This window comes from Mycteria americana, chromosome 13, assembly GCF_035582795.1.
Source record: "Mycteria americana isolate JAX WOST 10 ecotype Jacksonville Zoo and Gardens chromosome 13, USCA_MyAme_1.0, whole genome shotgun sequence".
Taxonomy (NCBI): Eukaryota; Metazoa; Chordata; class Aves; order Ciconiiformes; family Ciconiidae; genus Mycteria; species Mycteria americana.
In genome coordinates, this window is record NC_134377.1 from 18,746,801 (window position 1) to 18,771,145 (window position 24,345).

Genomic DNA, 24,345 nt, shown 5'->3' on the forward strand with positions numbered 1-24,345 from the left:
AGGGGTTCTGGCACGGCTACCCCCAAGGGCAAGGCCGTGGGTGCGGGAGCTGCCCTCACCCCAGGACAGGGTTTGGGGACCAGAGCAGAGCTTTGCCCTCTGGGGCTGGGGGCTGTGTTTTGGGGCGAGGGTTGCAAGAGCCTTCGTGGCCCCACATCCCTCTGCCTCCATCCCCGCAGCCCTCCCTCTGGTCTCGGCCACGGGGCCTCTCCAAGCCCAAAGCATCTGAACCACTGGGGTTTATTAACCCCCCCTCGGAGGCCTTGCTAAACCCTCGCCTGCGAACATCAGCCTGGGAGCGCAGCTCCCGCCAAGTCCCGACCCCGCCACGGGACCTGCTGCCTCTCTCTGCAGCTAATTAAAGCCTTCCTGAAGCATCTCATTTACTAAATTAGATCCCCCTCGATTTAAAATTAATGGCGAGCTGGGAAAACAAAAAAATAAATTACTGTTTAAAATTGCAGCACCGGAGATGGCAGAGCGAGAGCGAGAGCTGCAGCTGGGGAGAGGCGCAGGTTTCAGTTTCGCTCAGCACATTTGCTCACCAGAAAACCCCACCAAGGGCGGCTGTGGGAGCGGGACGTGCCTTTTCTTCCCAGGCACCGCTTCCCTCCCCGCTGGGGGCTGGATCAGGCCCTGCATCCCATGTGATTCCCAGCGGCAGCTCTCTAGCCCTGTTGCAGGGCTCGTTATGGGTAAAACGGTGGCTGAAAGTTCGCCATGCTGCAGGCGGCGGGGGAGTATGGGGGCCCTGGGGGGCTGGGGCCACTGATCTATAATTCAGCAGGTTTTTCTTTGCCAGTTGTTGCTTACGGAAAGGATTTAGCAGAGTCTTTTAATCAATAATTAGTGAGGTTTCCTGCCCCTGGAATTGGAGACGTGCCTGTGCTCTGCTCGCCCAGACCCGAGCCACAGCGAGACCCCGGCTCGTGGCCCAGCAGGACCTGCCCCAAACTGAGCCCGTGAAAAGCTTGGTCCAGTGTCCTGTAACCAAGGGACAGGCTTTTCCCATGGGACGTCAAGGTAGATTTCAAGCCCCTTGAAAGCGTTGCCCTGCTGCCCCCCTCCCCACCAGCCGCCCCCCCCAAATGTGGCATTTAGCAGGGTAAAACCTGGCAGCACAACTGGGACCAGGGCTCCTGTGTTACCCCATCATTCACGCCAGCCTCAACCACTGCTTAAGGGCGTGATTTGCCAACTACTGGAATCAATAATTACTGAGGCTTCAGCTTTCTCAGTGGAAAAAAAAGCAAGCATCCTTCCTGGCAGCAGGTCTCGGTCCTTGGGGCATTTTTGGCTGGCAGAAACCCAGGCAGCAGCTCTCCCTGGTGAAAGCCCCGGCAGCACCATGAGGCCAGGGATGAGGATGCCGCAGGCGGGGTTTGCTGGGGTTTCCTTTGCTTGCCCATGGAAAGGGGCTCAGTGCCAGGGCGGAGGAGCTGGTGCCGTCTCTGAGTCTGTGTCCCCCAGCAGCAAGCCGGGCTGGGCACGTGCGGCCGCGCTGCGGGGACCCTCGCCTCCCAGACCCCTACTGCAGGCACCGCAGCCCAGCAGCCCCCCAGGACCAACTCTGCCAGCTCTCCGCCACTGCAGGCTCTCTCTGCCCAGGAAACTGTGTCTCAAAGGAGCTCATCTTGAAACATATCAGGAGAGGTGCCTCCGTCACCCGCCCTTCCTTCCCCTGCTGCGATGCAGGCTGAGCATCCATCCCACTGCCGGCTCCCTCCCTGGGGCCAGCGGCAGCCCAGGGGGCTGTGACCCAGCCTGGGCACGGGTTTGCTCTGTGGGGTTGGGGTTTCCTGGGAAAACCCCGAGCCTGTCACCCCACGCGTGGGCAGGGACACTGAGACCGCCTCCATCGGCCCAGTCCCCAACGCAGGGCAAGGGGAAGGGGGGCTGCCCCATGCAGGAGGCTGTGCCATGGCAGGGTCTCCCTTGCCCAGCTGGGGAGCAGGATAAAGCCAGAATAAAGCCAGTAAAGTTGTTTTGGAGCACGAGGTGCCTCTTGGCACCTCTAGTGGGGTCCGGGCCCTGCTGCCAGCTCTCTGCCAAAAAGCGGGAGGGAAGGAGGGCCGGGGCAGACCACGGCTCACGTCCCCCCCCCCCGCCCCTCCCGTCTGTGCCCTGCCGGGACTGCACAGTGCCCACGGCCCCCACAGGGCTGGCACGCATCCCCGCAGGGCTGGCACGTGTTCCTGGAGCTGCTCAAGGTGCCTGGGGAAGGCTCGAACTGTCCCCCGGCGAGGATAAAACGCCTGGTGCAGCCAGGGAAACCCCAGCAGCCCCAGGGCAGGGCACCCCGGGGCAGCCCCAGGCGCAGCGAGGGGCGAGGCTTCGCTGGGGGTCAGAGCTGGGCTGCGCTGCAGGGGCTGAGCCCCTGCCTGCTCCAGGCTGGGATAATTCCCTTCGGTGGCGCGCGGGCAGGGAGACAGGCTGGCAGAGGCCTGGGGCACTCAGTGCACCTCCCAGTGCCCCACCGTCCCCAGGGGCTGCAGGGTCACCAGGCGGCAAGAGAGAAATGGCAGCCGCAAACAGCCCTGCTGCCTGGCAAAAGCTGATTTTAGCGCACGTGGAGATAACGCTGCCACAGGAATGGGGTGGGGCGTGCAGGGGACGTGGCCGTCCACGCAGAGGCAGCGTGAGCTCGGTGGCAGTGTGTTTGGGTGACCCCTGGGTGCAGGGGACATAGGCAGGGCAGGGGGGAGTGGTTTGGGCATGGGGACATGGGGACAGCATGGAGTGGGGAGCGACTGTCTCCAGCAGTGTTGGGGAGGGATGGGACAGGGATGGGGATGCTGCTCCAGCCGGGAGCCTGGGGCTGGCACTGCAGATGTGACCGCTGACCCGGAGCTGCCTGGAGAGCTGCACACCCTGCAGAAATACATGCTGGGAAAAGCACCTTATCTGAGTAATTAGAAGCATCTTCCCATCAGAATAAAGTCTTCTGAAGTGCTAAAACACTGTTGCTGTCACTGGGATGTCCCCAGCAGTGCTGGGGGACTCTTTTCGGGGCTCTTTTCGCCAGCAGCAGGAGCAGTGCTATGTCCAGGCCATCACTGCCCACCCTGGCATGTCCAAGTGAGCAAGAGACGGATGAAAGAAACTTAATTGCACTCAAAGTTTCTCTTCGGTATTTGCTTTCCTGGCAAGTCTGGCGTTGCTGCCGCAGTGTTCGTTCCCTGGAAGGCTCCACTCCCTTAGATGTTTTGCCAGACAAGGAACAATGAAGAGAGCAAAAGCTGCCCGCTTGGAGCTTGTCGCATAGAGTTTGAGCTTGGCAGAAGACTTTTTGTTTCGTTTTGGCTTCATTTCCTGAGAAGTCCTCAAGCGGTTGCTGAACGGCTGGGTAAAAAAGAGTATTAAAGAGCTGGGGTGGGCAGCTCCATCAGAGCTTTCTGGGGTGGATGAAGGTGTTGGGGTGGGTAGGATGGGTGGAGACGCTCAGGTGCCTAGGATGGATTGAGCTGTTGGGGTGGGTAGGATGGATGGAGGTGTTGGGGTGGGTATGATGGATGGAGGCATTGAAGTGGACAGGACAGAGGTGCTGGGGCGGACAGGACGGGTGGATGCAACAGGGAGGACACACAGCCCGCAGCGCTGCACAGAGCAGTGCCTTCTCCTTGCTGGCTGCTGGGGGCCGTGCCCCAGGCAGGGCCAACGTGGGGAGTGCCCATCCCATGGTGAAGGTGTTGGCTGGCCCATGGCCTTCCCGGGGCAGCCGACTGCCAGCTGGAGGCAGGGAGGAGCCGTCGTGGAGGTGGGGGTCCAGGTCCCTGGGACGGGCACAGGGGCTGCCCTGAGTGGGGCTGACCTCTGTGCCTCACTGGGGGTCACTCCCATGGCCAGGCTCCCGGGGGGCTGTGTCCCTCCTGTGCCCTGAGAGGTGTCCGCAGAAGGCGCCTGCTGGGACACATGGCAACCCAGAGCCTGGCTGTCACTGACACTGACACAGCCCAGGAAGGGGGATGTGGCGGGGCTGTCCCCTGCCCCTTTACCAGAAAGCCAACCGTATCCTGGGCTGCATCACAAGCAGCGTGGCCAGCAGTCGAGGGAGGGGATTCTGCCCCTCTACTCTACTCTGCTCTGGTGAGACCCCCCCCTGCAGTGCTGCGTCCAGCTCTGGGGTCCTTGGCACAAGAAGGACATGGAGCTGTTGGAGCGGGTCCAGAGGAGGCCACGAAAATGATGCGAGGGCCGGAGCACCTCTCCTACGAGGACAGGCTGGGAGAGTTGGGGTTCTTCAGCCTGGAGAAGAGAAGGCTGCGGGGAGACCTTATAGCGGCCTTTCAATACTTAAAGGGGGCTCATAAGAAAGACAGGGACAGACTTCTTAGCAGGGCCTGTAGTGATAGGACAAGGGGTAATGGTTTTAAACTAAATGAGAGTGGATTCAGACTAGATATAAGGAAGAAATCTTTTACAGCGAGGGTGGTGAAACACTGGCCCGGGTTGCCCAGAGAGGTGGGAGATGCCCCATGCCTGGAAACATTCAAGGTCAGGTTGGACGGGGCTCTGAGCAACCTGGTCTAGTTGAAGATGTCCCTCCTCATTGTAGGGGGTTGGACTAGATGGCCTGTAAAGGTCCCTTCCAACCCAAACCATTCTGTGATTCTATGATTCTGTGTCCCCAGAAGGTGCCCGCAGGGACACATGGCAACCCAAAGCCTGGTGGGGCTGGGCACCCCACTGGCACCGACACAGCCTGGGGAGGGGGATGTGGTGGGGCCATCCGCCCTTTACCAAGAGGCTGGGGAGGGGACATCTCCCCCAGAACTGCACACAGCGTGGCCAGGCGCTCCCAGCCCCTGTCCCCAAGGTGGCTCCTGGCAGCTCTGATGGGGTGCCTGCAGCTGAGCACTGGCACTCTCGGCACAGCTGCGTCTGTGAGTCACGCTACGTGCAGGGCCGCAGGGAAACTTCCGTGGGGCTGTGCTGGGGATGGGGCATGTGGCATGCAGGGCCCAGGCTGCCATGGCACACGGTGCAAGGGACAGACTGGTGCATGTGCATGCCCTGGTGGCTACACCGGCAGCCCCATACCGGGGGACACGGGGTGACCAAGGAAATGGGGACAGAGCCAGGGCTGGCCAGCAAAGGGACACAGCTGGCCATGGCCCCACCACAAGCCACATGTCCCTGCAAGGGAGCCCGTGCCCAGAGGCCAGCGGGTAAGGGACAAGGCCGGCACAGCCAGGGCCACGTGCTCGCCACCGGCACAGGAGCTTATACCAGGCTGATGCCCCAAGTTGCTCATCCCCTGGTCTTGGTGGTGCCAGGGGGGTTCAGCGGGGTCCCCAGGGGTGAGCAAGAGTTGCAGGGGGCCCTGGGCACCCCCAGCAACGCGCATGTACATGTGTGCGCATGCATGTGTGTTTCCATCCCACCCTCCTCCATACTGGTGCCACGGGGGCAATGCCAGCCGGCGCAGGGGAGCGGGCGCGTTGGAAGGACACAGAGACAGGAATGCTGAGCCAGCGCTAGTTCAGTGTCGGTGTTTATTCGTGTGACACTCAGGGTGGGGGGACAGGAGCAGGGGACAGGGGGATGTAGGGAGAGACATCTGCGGTGCGGGGGGAGCCACTGCCCCCAGCAGCGGGGAAGAGGGAGGGGGCCGGCGAGGGGCCGCCGGACACGGGGAGGTCCCGGCAGGGTTAGGAGCACTCGGATCTCCTCAGGCTCTTCTCCACGTTGCCAGCCTCGTGCGTGGCCTTGCAGGTGTAGGACTCGTAGCTCTTCCACTCGGCAGCACTCAGCGTCAGGTAGCTGCTGGCCATGTACTTGTCGTTGCTCTGCCGCTGAGGCTGGCTGGTCTCGATGCCAGCGTTGAGGGTGCGGCCATCTGCCATCCAGGTCACCTGCGTGGCACGAGGGTAGAAATTTTCCAGCAGACACACCAGGGTGGCTTTGCTGTCTGCCCTTATCTCCTCGGCGGACGGCGGGAAGAGGTGGATCGTGGGTGAGACCTTGGGCTGGCCTGCGAGGGGAGAAAGAGGAGCGCGGGGTCAGGGGGGACCCTGTGCCCTGCCTGCCCTGCCTGCCCTGCCTGCCTGACCCAGCTGGCACTGTCCAGAAACTCCCCACTTCCCCCATAGATAAGAGTTTATAATTTATAACTCTAATGTATTTAGATTTGGGATACATCTATATATTTCATATATTAAAAAATATATAATATATAATATATACAATATATTTAATATATAAATATATAGTTATATATATAAAATATATAGAATATATATTTTATATATGTGTATAGATATAAATATATGTGTATATGTGTATGTAATACACATACACACATACATATATCCCATATGTACTTGTATATGTTATATGTATACTGTATGTATATATATGTGCATATACATATTATATATTATAGATATATAGATATACAGCTAATATACATCGTATATATGTATATTATATTTTACACACATAAAATATACAATATACTACATATAGGATATATTGTTATGTAAATATATGTATAATTATATATAATTTATATAATATACATACTTATGTATTTATATATTTTTCATATATACACAAATATATGTTACATATATTATATATATATTTTATATATACAATATCTATAAAACAAAATCTCTGGTTAGTTGCCATAAACTCATTTCTTTCCTTTTGCAAGGCAATTTTTTTAAAAATCAAAATTTCAAAACCAAACCATCCTGTTTTCTGCCCAGTTCTGCTTTCAGATACTTTCAGACTTGTCGCAGAAAACGTACAGCTAAGAATCACCTGAAGGAAGACGGAGAAAAGATGTTTGGTCTTTCCAAGGTGGTTCTGCTGCCTTCTCAAATGTGCCATGTCCCTATCTCTATCGCTACCCCTATCTCTATTCGAAAACCAGGAGGACTCCACCATTAAAAACTTTCTGCTGAAGAAATTGGCAAACTACATTTTTCTCAATCTTACGCCGCTAGTAATTTGGTTCAGATTGGGGTTTTTGGTCAAATTCTTTTAAAAATTCAGACAAAGACAGACAAACGATGTTCCCGGCAGCATTTTCAACACAATCATCTCCATTTTTAAGACGGCTTACCTGGACAACAGGCTCTTTAAGATACCCCTGAAAACTTTTGGTTAAGATCCCAGGGACATGCCATTTTAACACAAAGTTGAATGCGACTTCAGCCCACTTGCGGCCGAGGACGGGCTTCCATTTTGCAGTGCCCACATGCTCAGCCACGGGACCCCGCAGAGAAGCCCCTGCTCCTCACCGGGGGTGACTGACTTAGTCCTCAGGACTAAGAGTTGAGGACTTAGACCTTAGACTAACGACTAATTTCTTTAACAAAGACAAAACCTGACTTTCTTAGAGACCTAAACCTGAGTTTCTGAAATAGGTTCCCTGAGACCTCAGACAAATTTCCTGGCCAAATTTTAAGATCTTTCAATTAAGAAAATACCCCCCCAGTCCTCCGTGGCACGCACCAAAGCCCTCTGAGTCCACAGAGACAGGACACAGCCTGCAACACCACGCTTAGTGCCCGTCCCCGAACCGGCAGCAGACCCCAGCCCAGTGCCAAGTCCGAGAAAAAACCCCCAAAATCACTGAAAATCAACAAAATGTCACAATTTCATGGTGGGGAAGGAAAGACCAAGAAGAAGTCGGCGACTCACCTAGGACGGTCAACAGGGTCCCGGGCCCGAATGCACCACACAGTGATACAAGGCTGTGCAAAAACCTCCTGCCCCATGGCAGGAGTAGTCCTGGGCCCCATGGATGTGGCAGGATGAAGGTGATGGGATGGAGGTGTCCCGATGGACACAGCAGGATGAAGGTGATGGGATGGAGGTGTCCTGATGGACACAGCAGGATGAAGGTGATGGGATGGAGGTGTCTTGATGGACACAGCAGGATGAAGGTGATGGGATGGAGGTGTCTCGATGGACACAGCAGGCTGGATGCAAGGTGCTAGCTGTGCCCCGGTGGATGTGGCAGGGCAGAAGCAGCAGGACAGCCATATGGGGATGACTGCGTGTTCTTGCTGGAGGGGCCACTGGAAAATAGGTGGCCTTGGCCCTGCCATCCCACATGGACCACGTTGGCCAGGCTCTCTAGAGCCATGGCTGCATTATTGGCTGCTCCCCATTGGCTGCTCCCCATCCACTGCTCCCCATCCACTGCCACCCAGGACCGCATGCCTTCTGCTCATTACAAGCCCATGTCCCTGCCTGTGGTGTGGGGACATTAATCCCAGGTGACGAAGGGCCGGTGGAAGCTTTGGATGCCCCTAAGGTGCGACAGGCAGCACCTTGCCTCGACCTCCGCTGCTGCCATGCAGGTGGCTGTGGGTTGCCCTGGGGGGCACCGGCCACCATCCTGCCACCCCTCGGGCCACACCGTGGCTGCGGCTGGGGTGAAGAGGGACCACTGGCCATCGGACAGTATGTGTGTGGGTAAACCTCATGAATAAACCATCCATCTGTCCTTCCCACTGCCCAGAAACACCAGCGCTGGCGGAGGTGCCATGGTTTCACAGGGGACACCACCTCCCGGCGCCTGTGCCACCCTGCAGCCTGGCTCTGTTCTCTGGGGCAAAACTGGACCCCAGCACAGCCCACATCCTTACCTGGGCAGGATTTTTGGTGCCTGGTGGGCAGGTGAGCCTCCTTGCAGCAGCTGTGTGAGGGTGCCCTGTGCTGGGGCAGCCTGCGGCAGACGAGTGGTGCAGCCCTGTCTGCCTTCGCGCTGCGCCCGCTGCTGTGCCAGAGCTCAGCCCTGTGCTTGGGGCTGGGCGTGGGCGCTGGACCATCCCAATGGTAAATAAGCACTTCCTTCCGTCACACCCGGCATCTCGGTGCTGGCAAAGGCGCTGGTGCGGCGTTGGCTCTGATGTAGGGGAGTTCAGAGCCCCCCTGAGCCAACGAAGCCTGCCAGAGGATCACGCCCCAGGATGCTTGCTGAAGGCGCCTGTCACTGCATCAGTGGGTGATGACTGAATTCACGGGGGTTTTTATTTCTGCCCTAAAAGAGCTCAGCGCAGGTCTCAGTGCTTAATGCCCTGCCTGGGTCGGGGGGTGCAGACGGAGGGGAGGGCTAGGGGCATTGGCTAGCACTGGGCGCTGCAGCGGAGGAGCCCTGGCTGGCTGCTTTCTCCAACTTAATTTAGCTCCTGCCTTTGGTGCGGGAGATCAAGCCAGTGCCCACAGACCAAACTCAGGGCTGGTGCAGCCCCAGCGCCTGAGATGGCTCTTGCTCCACTCCCCAGGTGCAACAGAATTTGGGGCAGGAGCCTGGGGAGGGAAGGCAACAGCCAGCTGGGGACAGCCGAGGACCAGCCGCGGACCATCGCAGGGAAAATGCACCAACCCACCGAGCTCAAGACGTGGGAGTGAGCAGTTAAGCTCTCAGGCGACTGGGGCCATGTTTTGCAGGGTCACGATCGTATTTGACGAAAGAGGAAGGACTGGGAGATGTGGATGCAGGGCCAGCGCTAGCTCAGGGTTTATTTGGATGATGCCCAGGATGAGGGGTGGGGCAGGGGAGATGGGAGGGATTCTGGCATGGGGAGAAGGAAGGGCCCACAGAGATGGCAGAGACTCGCACAGAAGGAGGGGACAGGGATGGGGCAGGTGGTGAAGCACTGTGCCGGGGGATGTGATGTTCCAGGGCCAGGGTTGTCCATTTCCCAGTGGGGTTAGGAGCACTCAGATCTATTCAGAACCTTCTCCATGGTGCCAGTCTCATGCATGACCTTGCAGGTGTAGGTCTCATGGCTCTTCCAGTTGGCAGCACTCAGCGTCAGGTAGCTGCTGGCCATGTACTGGTTGTTGGTCTGCTGCTGGGGCTGGCTGGTCTCGATGCCAGTGGTGAGGGCATGACCGTCAGCTGTCCAAGCCACCTGCACAGTGCCGGGGTAGAAGTCCCCCAGCAGACACACCAGGGTGGCTTTGCTCTGCGCCGAGAGCTCGTTGGAGGACGGCGGGAAGAGGTAGACAGTGGGGGAGACCTTGGGCTGGCCCACAAGGGGGAGAGAGCGGCACGGGGAGGCGGATGTAGAAGGAGGAAGGTCTTTAAAGTGTGGACACGGCTGTACCCGTGGGGTTTGGACCTGGCTGGAGTCTTTCAGTGCAGCTCCCACCACCAGCAAAGGAGATAATAGCTCAAGACCTCTGTGGTCAGCTTATTTTTTAATATTCTGCCTAGCAATCTAAAAAGGCTGCCCTGGAGGTAAGAGGCCCCGGCTCTCTGGAGGACACCCAGCGTGCATGTCTGCAGGATTCCCCATCACCAGCATCCCATCCCGTGGCCCTGTGCCACGCGTGTGTGCAGCTGTAGCCAGGGCTCAGCTACGCTACTTTTTGGAGGCTGAAGAGGCAGCCATCCTCCTGAGTGCCATTGAGACATGGAGATGCAACCTCGTACTCAGCCAGCAAGCCCAACCCATCTGCTCAGACTTGAAGCCCTTCCATTTCAGCCCCCTATATATTTCCTCGTCATACCATAGAGCACACCCGGGAGCTTCTCCTTAGGAGAAAGAGAAATGTTAAGAAATTTCTGTTTCATAAACTCCAGTATAATCTGGTTGTCTGGCAAATATATAGATATATTTTTACCCAGTAACTCCTGCACTCGGACAAGCTGAACAAGACCCATGGGATCAGTAGAGAGTTTGCGGATTTGAAAGGACCGAAAATGTTTCGAAAGCAGCAAAGCCCAATTAGCCCATAAAACCTTGTTTCCTCCTGTCAAGGAAAGGTACATGAATATCTTTCAGTGCGGTTAGACTGACAGAGGACACGCTAGTAGAACCAAATGGAGAAGCTGAAGAAAGAAAAAAAAACCCACCTCAAACCCCAGGAAGAGCCCATACAGCCCCTGGCATGGGGAAGAGCCTGTGTGAGCATCAGAGCAACTTACTGAGGACGGTCAGCTGGGTCCCACTGCCAAAGAAATAAATGCAGTGACACATTGCTGCGCAGAAGGAGCCCAAGCAGCTGCTCATGCCCAGCCAGTGGCGCCGGTGCCTTGTGAGCATGGCGGGGAGGCAGCCGGGCTCCCAGCCACTGATGCAGCTTGTGTGGTGCCGCTTGCTGGGGATGACGGAGCAGGGATGCTATTTGTGCATGCTCCCCCCTACCCATCTTTCCCAAGGGATATCCAGCAGCTGTGCCACGGCTGGCCAACGTCTTGGCTGAAAGCACATGTCAATCCCCTCCCCAAACACCCCCAGTATAAAATACTCGCTGGCTCACAAGTTTTAGTGAAGCCCCCCCCCCAGTTTGGGCCAGTCTGCCTTTGGTGGCCTTACGATGAGTCCCACCCTCTCTCTGGGGAGGGAGTGGCAGCTTGCCAGGTCCAGCTTCCCCCTGTTTGAGCACTGCAGCACTCCTGTGCAGGACTCCTCCCCGGGCTGCGCCGAGCGGAGGTGCCAGAGATGCACTGAGCACAGGCAGCCCTGAGTGGGCGGCACGGCCTGGGCTATGGGCAAGCCAGGGGCCAGGGGGTGCGGGGAGCATGGAGTAAAGGGCGAGTGAAAGCAGCAGGTCCCAGTGCATGCGCGTCCCAAGGGGGAACATGCGTTACTGCCAGGGTGAGCGCAATGGAGGGCAGGCAGCCCGTGTGCTGCCAGTCCTGCCCCGAGCACCTTTCTGCCTTCAGGAGCTGAGCTGGACGGTGCTGGAGCAGCCTTCAGTGCCAAAGCAGAGCACTTAAACCCATCTCACCTGGTTCTGCCGAGGTGGTGGCTGCTTCCCAAGGCACTGGGGGTGGAGAATGGTGCTGCTCCACCAGCTAAGCCAGCTCTGGGGCGGCAAGGAGGAGCGGCACGGACAGAAGGGCATGGCAGACATAGTTTCCTTGCACAGGAGACAGGGAGACCGCAGAGACCTGCGGGTTTGCTCCAAGCAGCTTGCCAGCGGTATCCCCTACCCACCCAGGAACTCAGCTTCCTGCAGAGCTGCCCCTGCCCATTCTGCATCCCCAAGGCTGCTGCTCCTGGTAGCGCCCTATTAGCCCCTGCCTTCACAGCCCCTTGGAGCAGCAGCCCTCAGGTGAGAGCTCCCGGGAGCATCTGCCAAGGGCCAGGGCATGCAAAGGGGGTTGGAGAGGAGGCATCAGAGGCTGTTGGCAGAGGGGAAGAGCTGGGACTAGCAGAGAAAAGCATGCAAGGGATGCGGATGCCTACATGCAGCTGCAATAGCCAAGGCAGGGGTGAGCCAGAATGGGTTTCAGCTAAGACTGATTAACTTCAAATTCCCCAGGGAAGACTTGGCTGCTGCTTTGTAAAGTGTTTTCCCAGCGTGGTGCCACTCTCACAGGGCACAAGGTGCTCGGCTCGGAGCAAACAAGCTCTTGGAGTGCTGAATTTCAATAGCATCAACTTAAATTGAACTAAAAAATATGCAAATGCTGTGGTTTGTGCAAGTGGTTCTAGAAAGAGGCAGAGTCAGTGAACCTCCTGAATCACTAGAAAATAAATGGTGCTTCAAAGATTTTGTAGTTCGAGGCACTTTTGGTTTCAGAGGTTTGGTTTGCCCTCTGGGTAGGCTTATGCATTGGTGCAAAGGCTGAAACTAGCCAAAAAAATCACTGAAATTGTCTGTGCAAAGCATTTAGCTGAAGCCAATGCCATCTATTGTGGATGACCAGTTTCTGAGCATTTCTCAGACTTTGATAGGGTTTCGGTTCCATTTTAGGGGATGACAGTAAAGGGGGACAACATTCAGCTCAAAAGTAAATCTCTTCTCCTTGGAGAGAGGCATGGAGGAGGACTGATGCTGTGCTGGACGTACCAGGGGTGTTGGCCCTTCAGCACCTGCCTGGCAGGTGGCCTCAGCGGGAGCAGGGGCAGGTGAGGGGGTGCTGGTCCCGGGGGGGCACTGGGGAGGCTACGCATGACTGCTGTGTCCCAGCTGCCAGGGCTGAGCAGCGGAGACCACGCTGCCACATGGCTCGCCCAATCATGCCTGGAAGCAAACGAGAAGGGAAAAGGTAGGATGTGCAGAACAGCCTTGCAGCATAAACCATCTTGAAACTGACCTGGCATGGCTTGTGCGAACGTCTGCTCCCAGAAACCACTTCCTTTGTGGGCTAAAATCAGCACTGGCTAGGGGGAGCAGGTGCCCAGCGCCTGGGGGCTCCTGGCGCAGCTGGGCTGGGAGGAGGGCAGGGAGGCATGTCGCAGGGCCCTGGGCGCCAGCTGGGGAGCACAGGGGACCTTGACCTGCAGTGTGGGGCAGGGACAGGGCAGCTGGGGGTCTTCCCCTCCCCAAATGAGAGGCACAGGGGATGGGAACAGACCTGGGGCTCTAAGGGACGGCCGAGCCGGGACACCAGGCACAGCCACCTGCAGCGCAGGGCAGCAAGGGCAGGGCCATGGTGGGGACCTGCCCCACCATCAAGCGGGGACAGCAGAGACTCTAAGTGGCCCATGCGATGGCAGGAGGTTTTTGTATCACTTCCCCATTGCTCTGTGTCACTGTGGCAGCAGTACTGCTGCTGTCGTAGCTACCACAGTAATAGACAGCCTCGTCCTCGGCTTGGACCCCATTGATGGTTAACGTGGCTGTGGAGCCAGACTTGGATCCGGAGAATCGCGAAGGGATGCCCGAGGGTCTCTTGGTGTTATCGTAGATCACAGTGACAGGGCCACTGCCAGGGACCTTCTGCTGGTACCAGCCATAGTAGCTGCCACTACTCCCAGAGCAGGTGATCGTGACGGTTTGTTCTGGGTTCGCTGACACCGAGGGCGGCTGAGTCAGCGCTGCCTGGACCAGGGAACCTGGAGAGGGAGAGGAGAGAGGGGAGAAGATGGGGATCAGCCAGTGCCCCAGGAGCACAGCCCTCCCCGGGCAGCGGGACGGGGATGGGACCCCTGCGCCCAAAGGCCCCGGTCGGGTGCAGCGAGTCTGGCCAGGGCACCTGAGCCGTGGGCGAGCACCGCGAGGAGGAGAGGGGCCCAGGCCATGGCGCGATCCCACCAGCTCTGTGTCCCCACGCCGATGGGGCTCTTTTGCGGACCCCGACTCCTTTTTAAGCCCCCGCCTGTGTGGGGCACGGCCCCTCCATGCAAATCTGACCCCGCGCTCAGGGCCGGATCCCGCCCGCACCGCTCTCCGCACCTCCCTCCCCGCTCCACGCCCAGCCCCTCCACCCCAGATGCAGCGGGCCTCGTCCCCGGGCACAGAGCGGAGACACAGAGACGTGTCCCAGCTCAGAGCCTGAAACCCGCCATCGTGGAGCCCCTGTCCCCAGCCCGGGCCGAGCGGCTGCAGGGCCAAAGGCTGTGGGAGAGCCGGGCTGCTGGGGCGGGGGAGCATGCAGCGCCTACAGCTCCCAGGGCTGGGTCTTGGTCGACTCCAACCCCCAGCACCCCCCCACCCCACTTTCGGCATCTTCCCCTCCTTTGGGTGTCCCAGGCCCCACACAGGCCTTGGCTGTCCTGCCCTTCCCTGATGCACCCGGGGCCCTGCAGCGCTGCCCTTGCCCCTTCACTTGCAACAGCCATGCAACACCCTGTTCCTGGGATGGCAACCCCTGCCCGGGCCCGCTGGGGCTGAGCAGAGCTGCCAGCCGTGCGGCAGAAAAGGCCCCGGGGGGCTGGGAGGACACCAGGTTGCACAGGAGCCAGCAAAGCGCCCGTGGGCTGCATTAGCAGGAGCGTGGCCAGCAGCCGGGGTGAGGATCCTTCCCCTCGGCTCAGCGCCCTGAGCACAGCCCAGCGCTCTGTCAGATCTGGGTTCCCCAGCCAGGGATGGGGACAGATGGAAGCGAGGCCAGGGGAGGGCCCCGAGGATGATGAAGGGCTCAGAGCATCACTCGCACGGAGTGAGGCGGCACGAGCTGGGATGGCTGAGCCCATGATAATCTTATCAACATTATACACATCTCCTGGGGGAGAAAAGAAGACGGAGCCAGGCTCCTCTCAGAGGTGTCCACTGATGGCACGAGAAGCAACGGGCACAGGCTGAAACACGGCGAAACCTGCTTAAACATAGCAAAACCTTTCTTCTGCTGCAAGGACGGTCAAACACTGGAACGAGTTGCCCAGAGGGCTGTGAAGTCTCCATCCTTGGAGATATTCAAAACCAGCCTGGACAGGCTGTGGGCAACCTGCAGTAGCCAAACAGCTCCGAGCAGGGGATGGGACGAGATGATCTCCAGAGGCACCTCCAGCACCGGCGACTCTGGGGCTTTCCCCAGCCCCAGCACCTGTGGTAGCCTCTTGCTGTGCTGCTTTTCTGCCCTGGCTCTTCCCCTGCCAGCCCAGGCCCATTGCTCAAGACCTTTGCTCTTCCCAGGTCTCCACTCCCCAGCACAACGGGAGCTGCCCGGAACCATTCCTCGGGGCTCCAGCAATGCCTCCCCACGAGCCGATCAAGAGCCCAACGGGCCGGCACTCAGCAAACTCTGCCAGAGCCGGGGCAGCCCAGGGGCTCTGCTCGCAGCCGTCGGGGCAGCCCGGGGCCGGTCCTGCTCCAACCCAGGGCACCTTCGGCAGCCTCGTGCCCAGCCCAAGAGCTGCTGTGCCCACGGGAAATGCCCCCACCCCCACGACCCCTCCCTATCCCCAACGCTGCCCTCCCCAGGGTGCCCGGGGCACAGAGACGGGACGGTGGGCGCAGGCGGGGCAGGGCTGCAGGGGGGCTGTCTCCCTGCGGGCAGCTCGGAGGGGACCTGCTGGAGCAGAGCACGTGCCCCACGGCAGGAGCCGCCTCGCAGGCGCATGTGCTGCTGCACCACCGCATCCAAGGAGCAGCAGCAGCAGCAGCAGGCGGCACACGAGGGGTCCTGGGGCAACAGCGGGTTTGTGTCTCGCTTCCCCAGTGCTGGGAGTCACTGTGACCCTGATCAGCACTGGTGTCCCAGCTGGCACAGAAAGAGACAACCTCTGCCTCGGCTTGGACCCCAGGGGTGGGAAATGTGGCCATGGAGAGTGGCACGTTCCCGAGTGCTGTACATCCCCTTCCCAAATGACAGGGGCGGGTGCAGACCTGGGGCTCTAAGGGACGGCCGAGCCGGGACACCAGGCACAGCCACCTGCAGCGCAGGGCAGCAAGGGCAGGGCCATGGTGGGGACCTGCCCCACCATCAAACGGGGACAGCAGAGACTCTAAGTGGCCCATGCGATGGCAGGAGGTTTTTGTATCACTTCCCCATTGCTCTGTGTCACTGTGGCAGCAGTACCGCTGCTGTCGGAGCTACCACAGTAATAGACAGCCTCGTCCTCGGCTTGGACCCCATTGATGGTTAACGTGGCTGTGGAGCCAGACTTGGATCCGGAGAATCGTGAAGGGATGCCCGAGGGTCTGTTGGTATTAGCATAGATCACAGTGACAGGGGCACTGCCAGGGACCTTCTGCTGGTACCAGCCAGCACAGCTGCCGCTGCTAAGCCCGGAGCAGGTGATCGTGACGGTTTGTTCTGGGTTCGCTGACACCGAGGGCGGCTGAGTCAGCGCTGCCTGGACCAGGGAACCTGGAGAGGGAGAGGAGAGAGGGGAGAAGATGGGGATCAGCCAGTGCCCCAGGAGCACAGCCCTCCCCGGGCAGCGGGACGGGGATGGGACCCCTGTGCCCAAAGGCCCCGGTCGGGTGCAGCGAGTCTGGCCAGGGCACCTGAGCCGTGGGCGAGCACCGCGAGGAGGAGAGGGGCCCAGGCCATGGCGCGATCCCACCAGCTCTGTGTCCCCACGCCGATGGGGCTCTTTTGTGGACCCCGACTCCTTTTTAAGCCCCCGCCTGTGTGGGGCACGGCCCCTCCATGCAAATCTGACCCCGCGCTCAGGGCCGGATCCCGCCCGCACCGCTCTCCGCACCTCCCTCCCCGCTCCACGCCCAGCCCCTCCACCCCAGATGCAGTGGGCCTCGTCCCCGGGCACAGAGCGGAGACACAGAGACGTGTCCCAGCTCAGAGCCTGAAACCCGCCATCGTGGAGCCCCTGTCCCCAGCCCGGGCCGAGCGGCTGCAGGGCCAAAGGCTGTGGGAGAGCCGGGCTGCTGGGGCGGGGGGGTAGGGGCAGGGAGGCAGCACCCTCATCTCCAACATTCCCCCCATGAGTTGTGGGGAGCAGACAAGCCAGTCTCCATGCCAGGGTGGAAGGATAAGCTCTTGCCCAGACTATTGCCACTGGGGTGGATTTTTGGGGTCCAGCTGGGCCCAGCTAGACTCTCCCACAGTGAAAGTACTGGGAGAAGGCGGGAGCAAAGCCCCCATTTCATCCCTCCAAGCTACTCAGCTGACATTATCTGTGACCGATGAGCACCCAGGACATTAACCTGGAGTGGGCCAGGGGAGCGGGGCCAGGAGCAGGGCTTGTCAGCAAGCACAGAGTAGCCCTCGCCGCTGAGGGCCGCGTGGTGCTCGGTGCAGCAATGACCGTGTCCTGCTTGCCCCAGCCCATGGCATGTGGCCCTCCCCTGCAACAGCACAGTCCCAGGCACAGAGCTGGGGGACAATGCCACCTGGGATGTGGCTGCCCACGCAGCAGCTCCCAACACCACAAACACAGTCCCCGTGGGGCCAGTACCCCTGCCCACAGGCCGGCCTTATCTCACACCCTCACCCCAGCCCATGTCATCAAAGCCGAAAACAAGCAGCACCCCATGACACGGAGGAGCCGGTGCCATTGTCCCCAGCAGTAGACCCAGTCTGGGGCCCCGCAGCAGGGCAGGGATGGGGTCAGGGTGCTGGGAAGCGCCTTGCATGGTGGGACATTGCCCAGGGCCAGGGGCTTCCCAGGGGGCCAGAGCAGCAAACACAGCCAACGCCGGAGTAGCCTGCGGGCTCCTCTTGTTGCACAACACAGCAGCTCCTGCCCAGCCCTGCTCTGCCCCAGCAGCCTCGCGCACGGCCCTGGAGCTGCTGCACCCGTGGGAAATGTCCCTTCCCAGGGTTTGAAGGCAAAGCTTTGGCCCAGCTCCCCAACCATGGCACGTCCCCACCTCTTGGTGCTCGGCCGCAGTTTCAGCAGGGCTGAACCCTCCTGGGGTGCTGCCCCGGGGGTTCCTGGCGCAGCTGGGCTGGGAGGAGGGCAGGGAGGCATGTCGCAGGGCCCTGGGTGCCAGCCGGGGAGTTCAGGGGGACCTTGGACCTGCCGTGTGGGGCAGGGACAGGGCAGCTGGGGTTCATCCCTCCCCAAATGTAAGGGGACAGACACAGATGGGCTTTAAGGATGGTTGAGCCGGGACACCAGGCACAGCCACCTGCAGCGCAGGGCAGCAAGGGCAGGGCCATGGTGGGGACCTGCCCCACCATCAAACGGGGACAGCAGAGACTCCTAAGTGGCCCCTGCGGTGGCGGGAGGTTTTGTGTCACTTCCCCATTGATCTGTGTCACCATGGGATCATCACTGCTGCTGTCGTAGGCACCACAGTAATAGACAGCCTCGTCCTTGGCTTGGACCCCACTGATGGTTAACGTGGCCGTGGAGCCAGACTTGGATCCGGAGAACCGCGAAGGGATGCCCGAGGGTCTCTGGTTGCTGTTGTAGATCACAGTGACAGGGCCACTGCCAGGGACCTTCTGCTGGTACCAGCCATAGTTGCTGGAACCAGCCATAGCTGCCACTACTCCCGGAGCAGGTGATTGTGACGGTTTGTCCTAGGTTCGCTGACACCGAGGGCGGCTGAGTCAGCGCTGCCTGGACCAGGGAACCTGGAGAGGGAGAGGAGAGAGGGGAGAAGATGGGGATCAGCCAGTGCCCCAGGAGCACAGCCCTCCCCGGGCAGCGGGACGGGGATGGGACCCCTGTGCCCAAAGGCCCCGGTCAGGCACAGCGAGTCTGGCCAGGGCACCTGAGCCGTGGGCGAGCACCGCGAGGAGGAGAGGGGCCCAGGCCATGGCGTGATCCCACCAGCTCTATGTTCCCACAGTGATGAGGCTGTGTCGCGGACCCCGACTCCCTTTTAAGCCCCTGCCCGCGTGTGGCACAGCCCCTCCATGCAAATCTGACCCTGTGCTCAGTGCCAGATCTTGCCTGCACTGCCCAGAACACAGTGGGGCCAAGGCAGCACCAGCGGCAGACAGCTCTGTGCGCATGGCACCGGGCAGCAGCAACACCCTTCTGCCCCCCAGCCCCAGACATCGAGACAGATGCCCCCATTCCTGTCCTCCTTCCCTCGGGTCCTGCTGCAGCCTTTCCCGCTGCCCAGCCCTTCTCCTGCCTGGCCGTGACCTTGGGTGACCAGAGGAGCCGGTGCCCAGCCCCACACCTTCAAGCACTGCCCGCAGCCCAGCGCCCTCCGGATGGGCTCAGGCCTCTCATGGGCAATCCCCAGGGCATGTCATGGTGCTTGTGGGGCAGCCCCAGTGGGCAGGGTCCTGGGCATGGAGCTGCGAGCTCCCCTGGCCTGCAGCCGTTGGTAGACTGTCAGCTGCCCGGCCTTCCCACCAGCAGGGCTTTGCTCCCCCCCATCCCAGGGTTTGAAGGTGAAGCTTCGTCCCGGCCCCTTGGCCGGCAGCACGGTCCTGCCTATCCGTGATGGGGCCGAGGTTTCAGCAGGCTGAACTCCCGCACGGTGATGCCCAGGAGCAGGGCAGAGACCTTGCCGCTGGCAGGTCCTGCCCGAGCGCGGCCAGGGCCCCTGCTGCAGCCCAGGCCAGCGGGGCTCCCCCAGCCTGCACCCAGCTGCGCCGGCCACCCCGCACCCATGGCACCAGCTGCGGCTCCTCAGCCCGCACCTGCCCCTGCCCAGGCCTTGAATGTGTCCGCAGCACAAGGGCCTCTGCCAGAGCCCAGCGGTACCACGCTCCTTCCCTGCTGCATGGCTTTTTCCGTGCCGGTGCTCACACAGAGCCGTGCCAGCTGAACACCTCCAGGCCGGGGAGAAGACTGCCAGCAGCCACAGCGCCTCAGGGCAGCTCCAAGGGAAGGCGAAAGGGTGCTGGGGAGCAGGTGCCAGTGATGGGGGGGTCCTGGTGCAGGGAGGGACAGGGGCAGAACCAGGGCTGCTGGCAGTCATCCCCTCCCCAAATGAGAGGGGACAGACACAGACCTGGGGCTCTAAGGGACGGCCGAGCCGGGACACCAGGCACAGCCACCTGCAGCGCAGGGCAGCAAGGGCAGGGCCATGGTGGGGACCTGCCCCACCATCAAACGGGGACAGCAGAGACTCCTAAGTGGCCCCTGCGGTGGCGGGAGGTTTTGTGTCACTTCCCCATTGCTCTGTGTCACTGTGGCAGCAGTACCGCTGCTGTCGTAACCACCACAGTAATAGACAGCCTCGTCCTCGGCTTGGACCCCACTGATGGTTAACGTGGCCGTGGTGCCAGACGCAGAACCGGAGAACCGCGAAGGGATGCCCGAGGGTCTCTTGTTGCTGCTATAGATCACAGTGACAGGGGCACTGCCAGGTTTCTGCTGGTACCAGCCAACAGCATTGCTGCTGCTGCTGTAAAGCCCGGAGCAGGTGATCGTGACGGTTTGTCCTGGGTTCGCTGACACCGAGGGCGGCTGAGTCAGCGCTGCCTGGACCAGGGAACCTGGAGAGGGGGAGGAGAGAGGGGAGAAGATGGGGATCAGCCAGTGCCCCAGGAGCACAGCCCTCCCCTGAGGGGCGATGGTGGGACAGCAGAGACTCCTAACTGGAGTGGGAGGTGGGAAAAAACCCCTGCAGTGGGAGGTTTCTGTATCACTTCCCCATTGCTCTGTGTCACCATGGGATCATAACCACTGCTGTCTCAGCCACCACAGTAATAGACAGCCTCGTCCTCGGCTTGGAACCCACTGGTGGTTAACGTGCCCGTGGAGCCGGAGAAGGACCCGGAGAATCGCGAAGGGATGTCCGAGGGTCTATTGGTGTTGCGATAGATCACAGTGACAGGGGCACTGCCAGCTGTCTTCTGCTGGTACCAGCCATAAGCACTGTTGGTACTCCCGGAGTACCTGGTTTGCCTCAGGGTCATGTACACTGGGAGCAGCTGAGCCAGACCCATGTGAGATCAAGGGACTGAGGCAGAAGCTCTCCCTGCCCAGCCGCAGTGCCTGAGGCTCCCCCAGGCTGGCAAACGCCCACGCACCCAGCACTGTGAACCCAGGGCGGCTGCAATGCCGCAGAGCCCTGGGCTCAAGTCAGCCTCGGGGAGCAGAAATGCGGCAAAGCTTTTCCAAGGCAGCTCCACAGGCTCCAGCTCCTAACATTGTCCCAGGCTTCTCTGCCCCTCACGCAGATATTGGGCAGCAGGGACGAGCCCAGCCAGGGCCTCCCCAACACTGGGGACATAGTCACAGCCCTGAGACACAGGACACCAGGAGGGAAAAGGGAAAACCCCAAAGCTGGCGAAAGGGCCATGCCTGGCTGAGAGGAAGGAGGAGATAAAACCAACCTCTTTGGCACTCAAGGTCTCACTTGCCTGTGGCTCGGTGTCACCATGAGATCAGCACTGCTGCTGTCTTCGCTACCACAGTAATAGACAGCCTCGTCCTTGGCTTGGACCCCACTGATGGTTAACGTGCCCGTGGAGCCAGACTTGGATCCGGAGAATCGCGAAGGGATGCCCGAAGGTCTCTTGCTGTTCTGGTAGATCACAGTGACAGGGGCACTGCCAGGTGTCTTCTGCTGGTACCAGCCAACACCATCGCTGCTGCTGCTGCTAACCCCGGAGCAGGTGATCTTGACGGTTTGTCCTGGGTTCGCTGACACTGAGGGCGGCTGAGTCAGCGCTGCCTGGACCAGGGAACCTGGAGAGGGAGAGGAGAGAAGGGAGAAGGCGGGGGTCAGCCTGTGCCCTAGGAGCACAGCCCTCCCTGGGCAGCCGGATGGGGACACGGTCCCTGTTCCATAAGGTCCCGATGCCACACAGGGACCCAGAGCAACAAACATAGAGCCCAAGACCAGACCCTAGGACCCTATGAGGAGAGCTGGCAGAAGCAGGGATAGGGAGTGCCAGAGTTGGGGAAGGGCCCTGGTCGGGGTATGGGCACATTATGGGGAGCAGAGCCCTGCCCAGGCCAGAGCATCACAGCACAGAGGCAACTCCAGCAGCAAGAGGAGGATGGGGCTGCCTGGAGAAGAGGCAGTGGGGCTGGGGACAAGGCAATGCCATACCTTCTACAGGGACAGGCATGAAGCGCCCCTGGCCCCAGAGTCACCTCGCGCACAGAATGGTACAGCAGGAGAACATTTACAGCCACATCCTTGGATGGGGACAGGAACTTACCCCAGCCCAACAGCCCTGCTCAGCCATGAGGGAGAAGGGCAGAAAAACTCCATTTTTAACTCATCTGTACCTCACTTCCACATCTCTCTGTGTCACTACAATGGCATCACTGCTGCTGTCCCAGCCACCACAGTAATAGACAGCCTCGTTCTCAGCTTGGAACCCATTGATGGTTAATGTGCCTGTGGAGCCAGACTTGGATCCGGAGAATCGCGAAGGGATGCCCGAGGGTCTCTTGCTGCTCTCATAGATCACAGTGACAGGGGCACTGCCAGGTTTCAGCTCCTACCAACCAACATAATCATAGCTGCTGCTGCTAACCCCGGAGCAGGTGATCGTGACGGTTTGTCCTGGGTTCGCTGACACCGAGGGCGGCTGAGTCAGCGCTGCCTGGACCAGGGAACCTGGAGAGGGAGAGGAGAGAGGGGAGAAGATGGGGATCAGCCAGTGCCCCAGGAGCACAGCCCTCCCCGGGCAGCGGGACGGGGATGGGACCCCTGTGCCCAAAGGCCCCGGTCGGGTGCAGCGAGTCTGGCCAGGGCACCTGAGCCGTGGGCGAGCACCGCGAGGAGGAGAGGGGCCCAGGCCATGGCGCGATCCCACCAGCTCTGTGTCCCCACACCAATGGGGCTGTGCCGTGGACCCCGACTCCCTCTTAAGCTCCCGCCTGCTCAGGCACGGCCCCTCTGTGGAAATGTGGCCCCCAAGGCTCACTGGCGGCTCCTGTCCCAGTGCTCCCCCTGCCCACTGCAGGCACGTCTCTGGCCCACCAAAGGCACCGAGATCGCTCCGGGCTGCCTGCTCCCTGGGCCACCCAGCTGCCAAAAGCAGGTCCTGCTTCACACCGGGGCACCACCACCGGGTTTCTCTCAGGAGCCACAAGACTGCGACCAGCTGCATCGAGGCGTCCTGCCCCAAGCTGTCCCGGACGCTGGTTTTGGTAAATACGGCCCTAGCCAAGACACGTGCCAAGGGACGGCAGAAACGCTTTTCTACCCTGCCTTGCTGACGCGTCCCCTGCAGCCGCCCGAGCCCGGCCTGCGACCCTGGCGTCACCCACGCACCCACCGAGCGTCCCTCTGCGGCAGCACAGCCGCTCCAGCCGCGCTCCCCTTCCCCTCCCCCTCCCGCCGCGGGCGCTTCTCCGCGGGGCTCCGCACCCGCGGCCGGCCCAGCACAAGCCCGCAGCGCCGCGCCAGCACCCCCTGCCCGCAGCGCACCCCCACTGCAGGCTGCTGCTGCGAGAGCTGCCGGGCCAGCGGCCGGGACTGCTCCGGCAGCACCGACGCGGGGACGAGGAGCAGCGCTCCGGCCTCCGCTCCCTCTGCGGCACGAGGGCAGGCGCCCAGCCTCACGCACCGCTCTCCTCACCCCCCTTCCCGACCTGCCTCTGCCTTTCCGTGCTGCTCCTAAGCAGGAGGTGGGATGGGTCTGCCACAGCAGTTAGAGTCCTTGGGCGTCTCCGACAGATCCTGAAGTGTGTCAGGGCTGCGTCTCAGGAAGCAAACAGCAGCCTCCTTTCAGCCCTCAGAGCCTCCCCACACCAAATTCCAGCCCCCCTTCACCTTTTAGAAGCATAAGGCAGAATAGGACGCAGACACGTGAAGACAGGGATTTATTATTCTATATCCGTTTTAGAGAAGAGGTTCAATGCCAAGCCCTGTGACTCCCTGAGGCCAGGAACACGGCAGTTCCTCCTTAGACACAGGATATTTTCCACAGGCCTCTTTCTCTTAATCAGCAGTTTCTTCTGCTTCAAGTTCTGGTTGGGAACCAACACTAACGTTATTTTACAAGCTCACAAGCAATAAAGTGTTGTGGCTGCTTTACAGTCCAACACACTGCAGCAGCAGCAGCAGCACCCCCCCCCCCCACCCCGTGGCCTGCCTCCACTTCAACTTAACTGGAAAGAAAAGGAATGAAAGGCGGTGACAAGTCAATACGCAGGTCTGAACATGATTCAGTACTTCTTGAACTCAATTCTTTCTACTTTCACATCATCCTCAATTAGTTGGTATACATAAGCCACAACTGTGGAAGCCTGGATATCCATCAGTACAAATGAAGGGATGATGTTCCTGGAAAGAAAACATACTTCGTTGATCTTCCCAATTAGCTTACACTTCTTGCTGTTAACATACCTTATGCTTATGTATTCCAATATGCGTGGTTGCCAAGGGCTGCAGGGATCTGGGAAACACTGCCAT

General features: G+C 60.0%; 1 protein-coding gene and 3 gene segments (V, D, J or C); all 4 read right to left on the bottom strand.

Moving 5' to 3' along the window:
* Positions 1 to 5,476: 5,476 nt before the first annotated feature.
* Positions 5,477 to 13,967, bottom strand: LOC142416509 (immunoglobulin lambda-1 light chain-like). The gene is made up of 5 exons (XM_075516138.1): positions 13,901 to 13,967; positions 13,473 to 13,760; positions 12,879 to 12,891; positions 7,654 to 7,706; positions 5,477 to 5,974 (listed from the first exon to the last, which is right to left on the bottom strand). Exons 1-5 carry the CDS (start codon positions 13,944 to 13,946, stop codon positions 5,652 to 5,654), a joined length of 723 nt encoding a protein of 240 aa, XP_075372253.1. The 5' UTR covers positions 13,947 to 13,967; the 3' UTR covers positions 5,477 to 5,651.
* LOC142416672 (immunoglobulin lambda constant 6-like) lies at positions 9,675 to 11,015 on the bottom strand. The segment is given in 2 exon segments: positions 9,675 to 9,997; positions 10,898 to 11,015. Coding segments are annotated over 2 exon segments (441 nt in total).
* Positions 13,968 to 14,785: 818 nt separating the features above from the next.
* LOC142416373 (Ig lambda chain V-1 region-like) lies at positions 14,786 to 16,642 on the bottom strand. The segment is given in 3 exon segments: positions 14,786 to 14,916; positions 16,166 to 16,456; positions 16,597 to 16,642. Coding segments are annotated over 3 exon segments (468 nt in total).
* Positions 16,643 to 19,982: 3,340 nt separating this feature from the next.
* On the bottom strand, positions 19,983 to 22,743 carry LOC142416374 (Ig lambda chain V-1 region-like). The segment is given in 2 exon segments: positions 19,983 to 20,461; positions 22,683 to 22,743. Coding segments are annotated over 2 exon segments (525 nt in total).
* Positions 22,744 to 24,345: the final 1,602 nt, after the last annotated feature.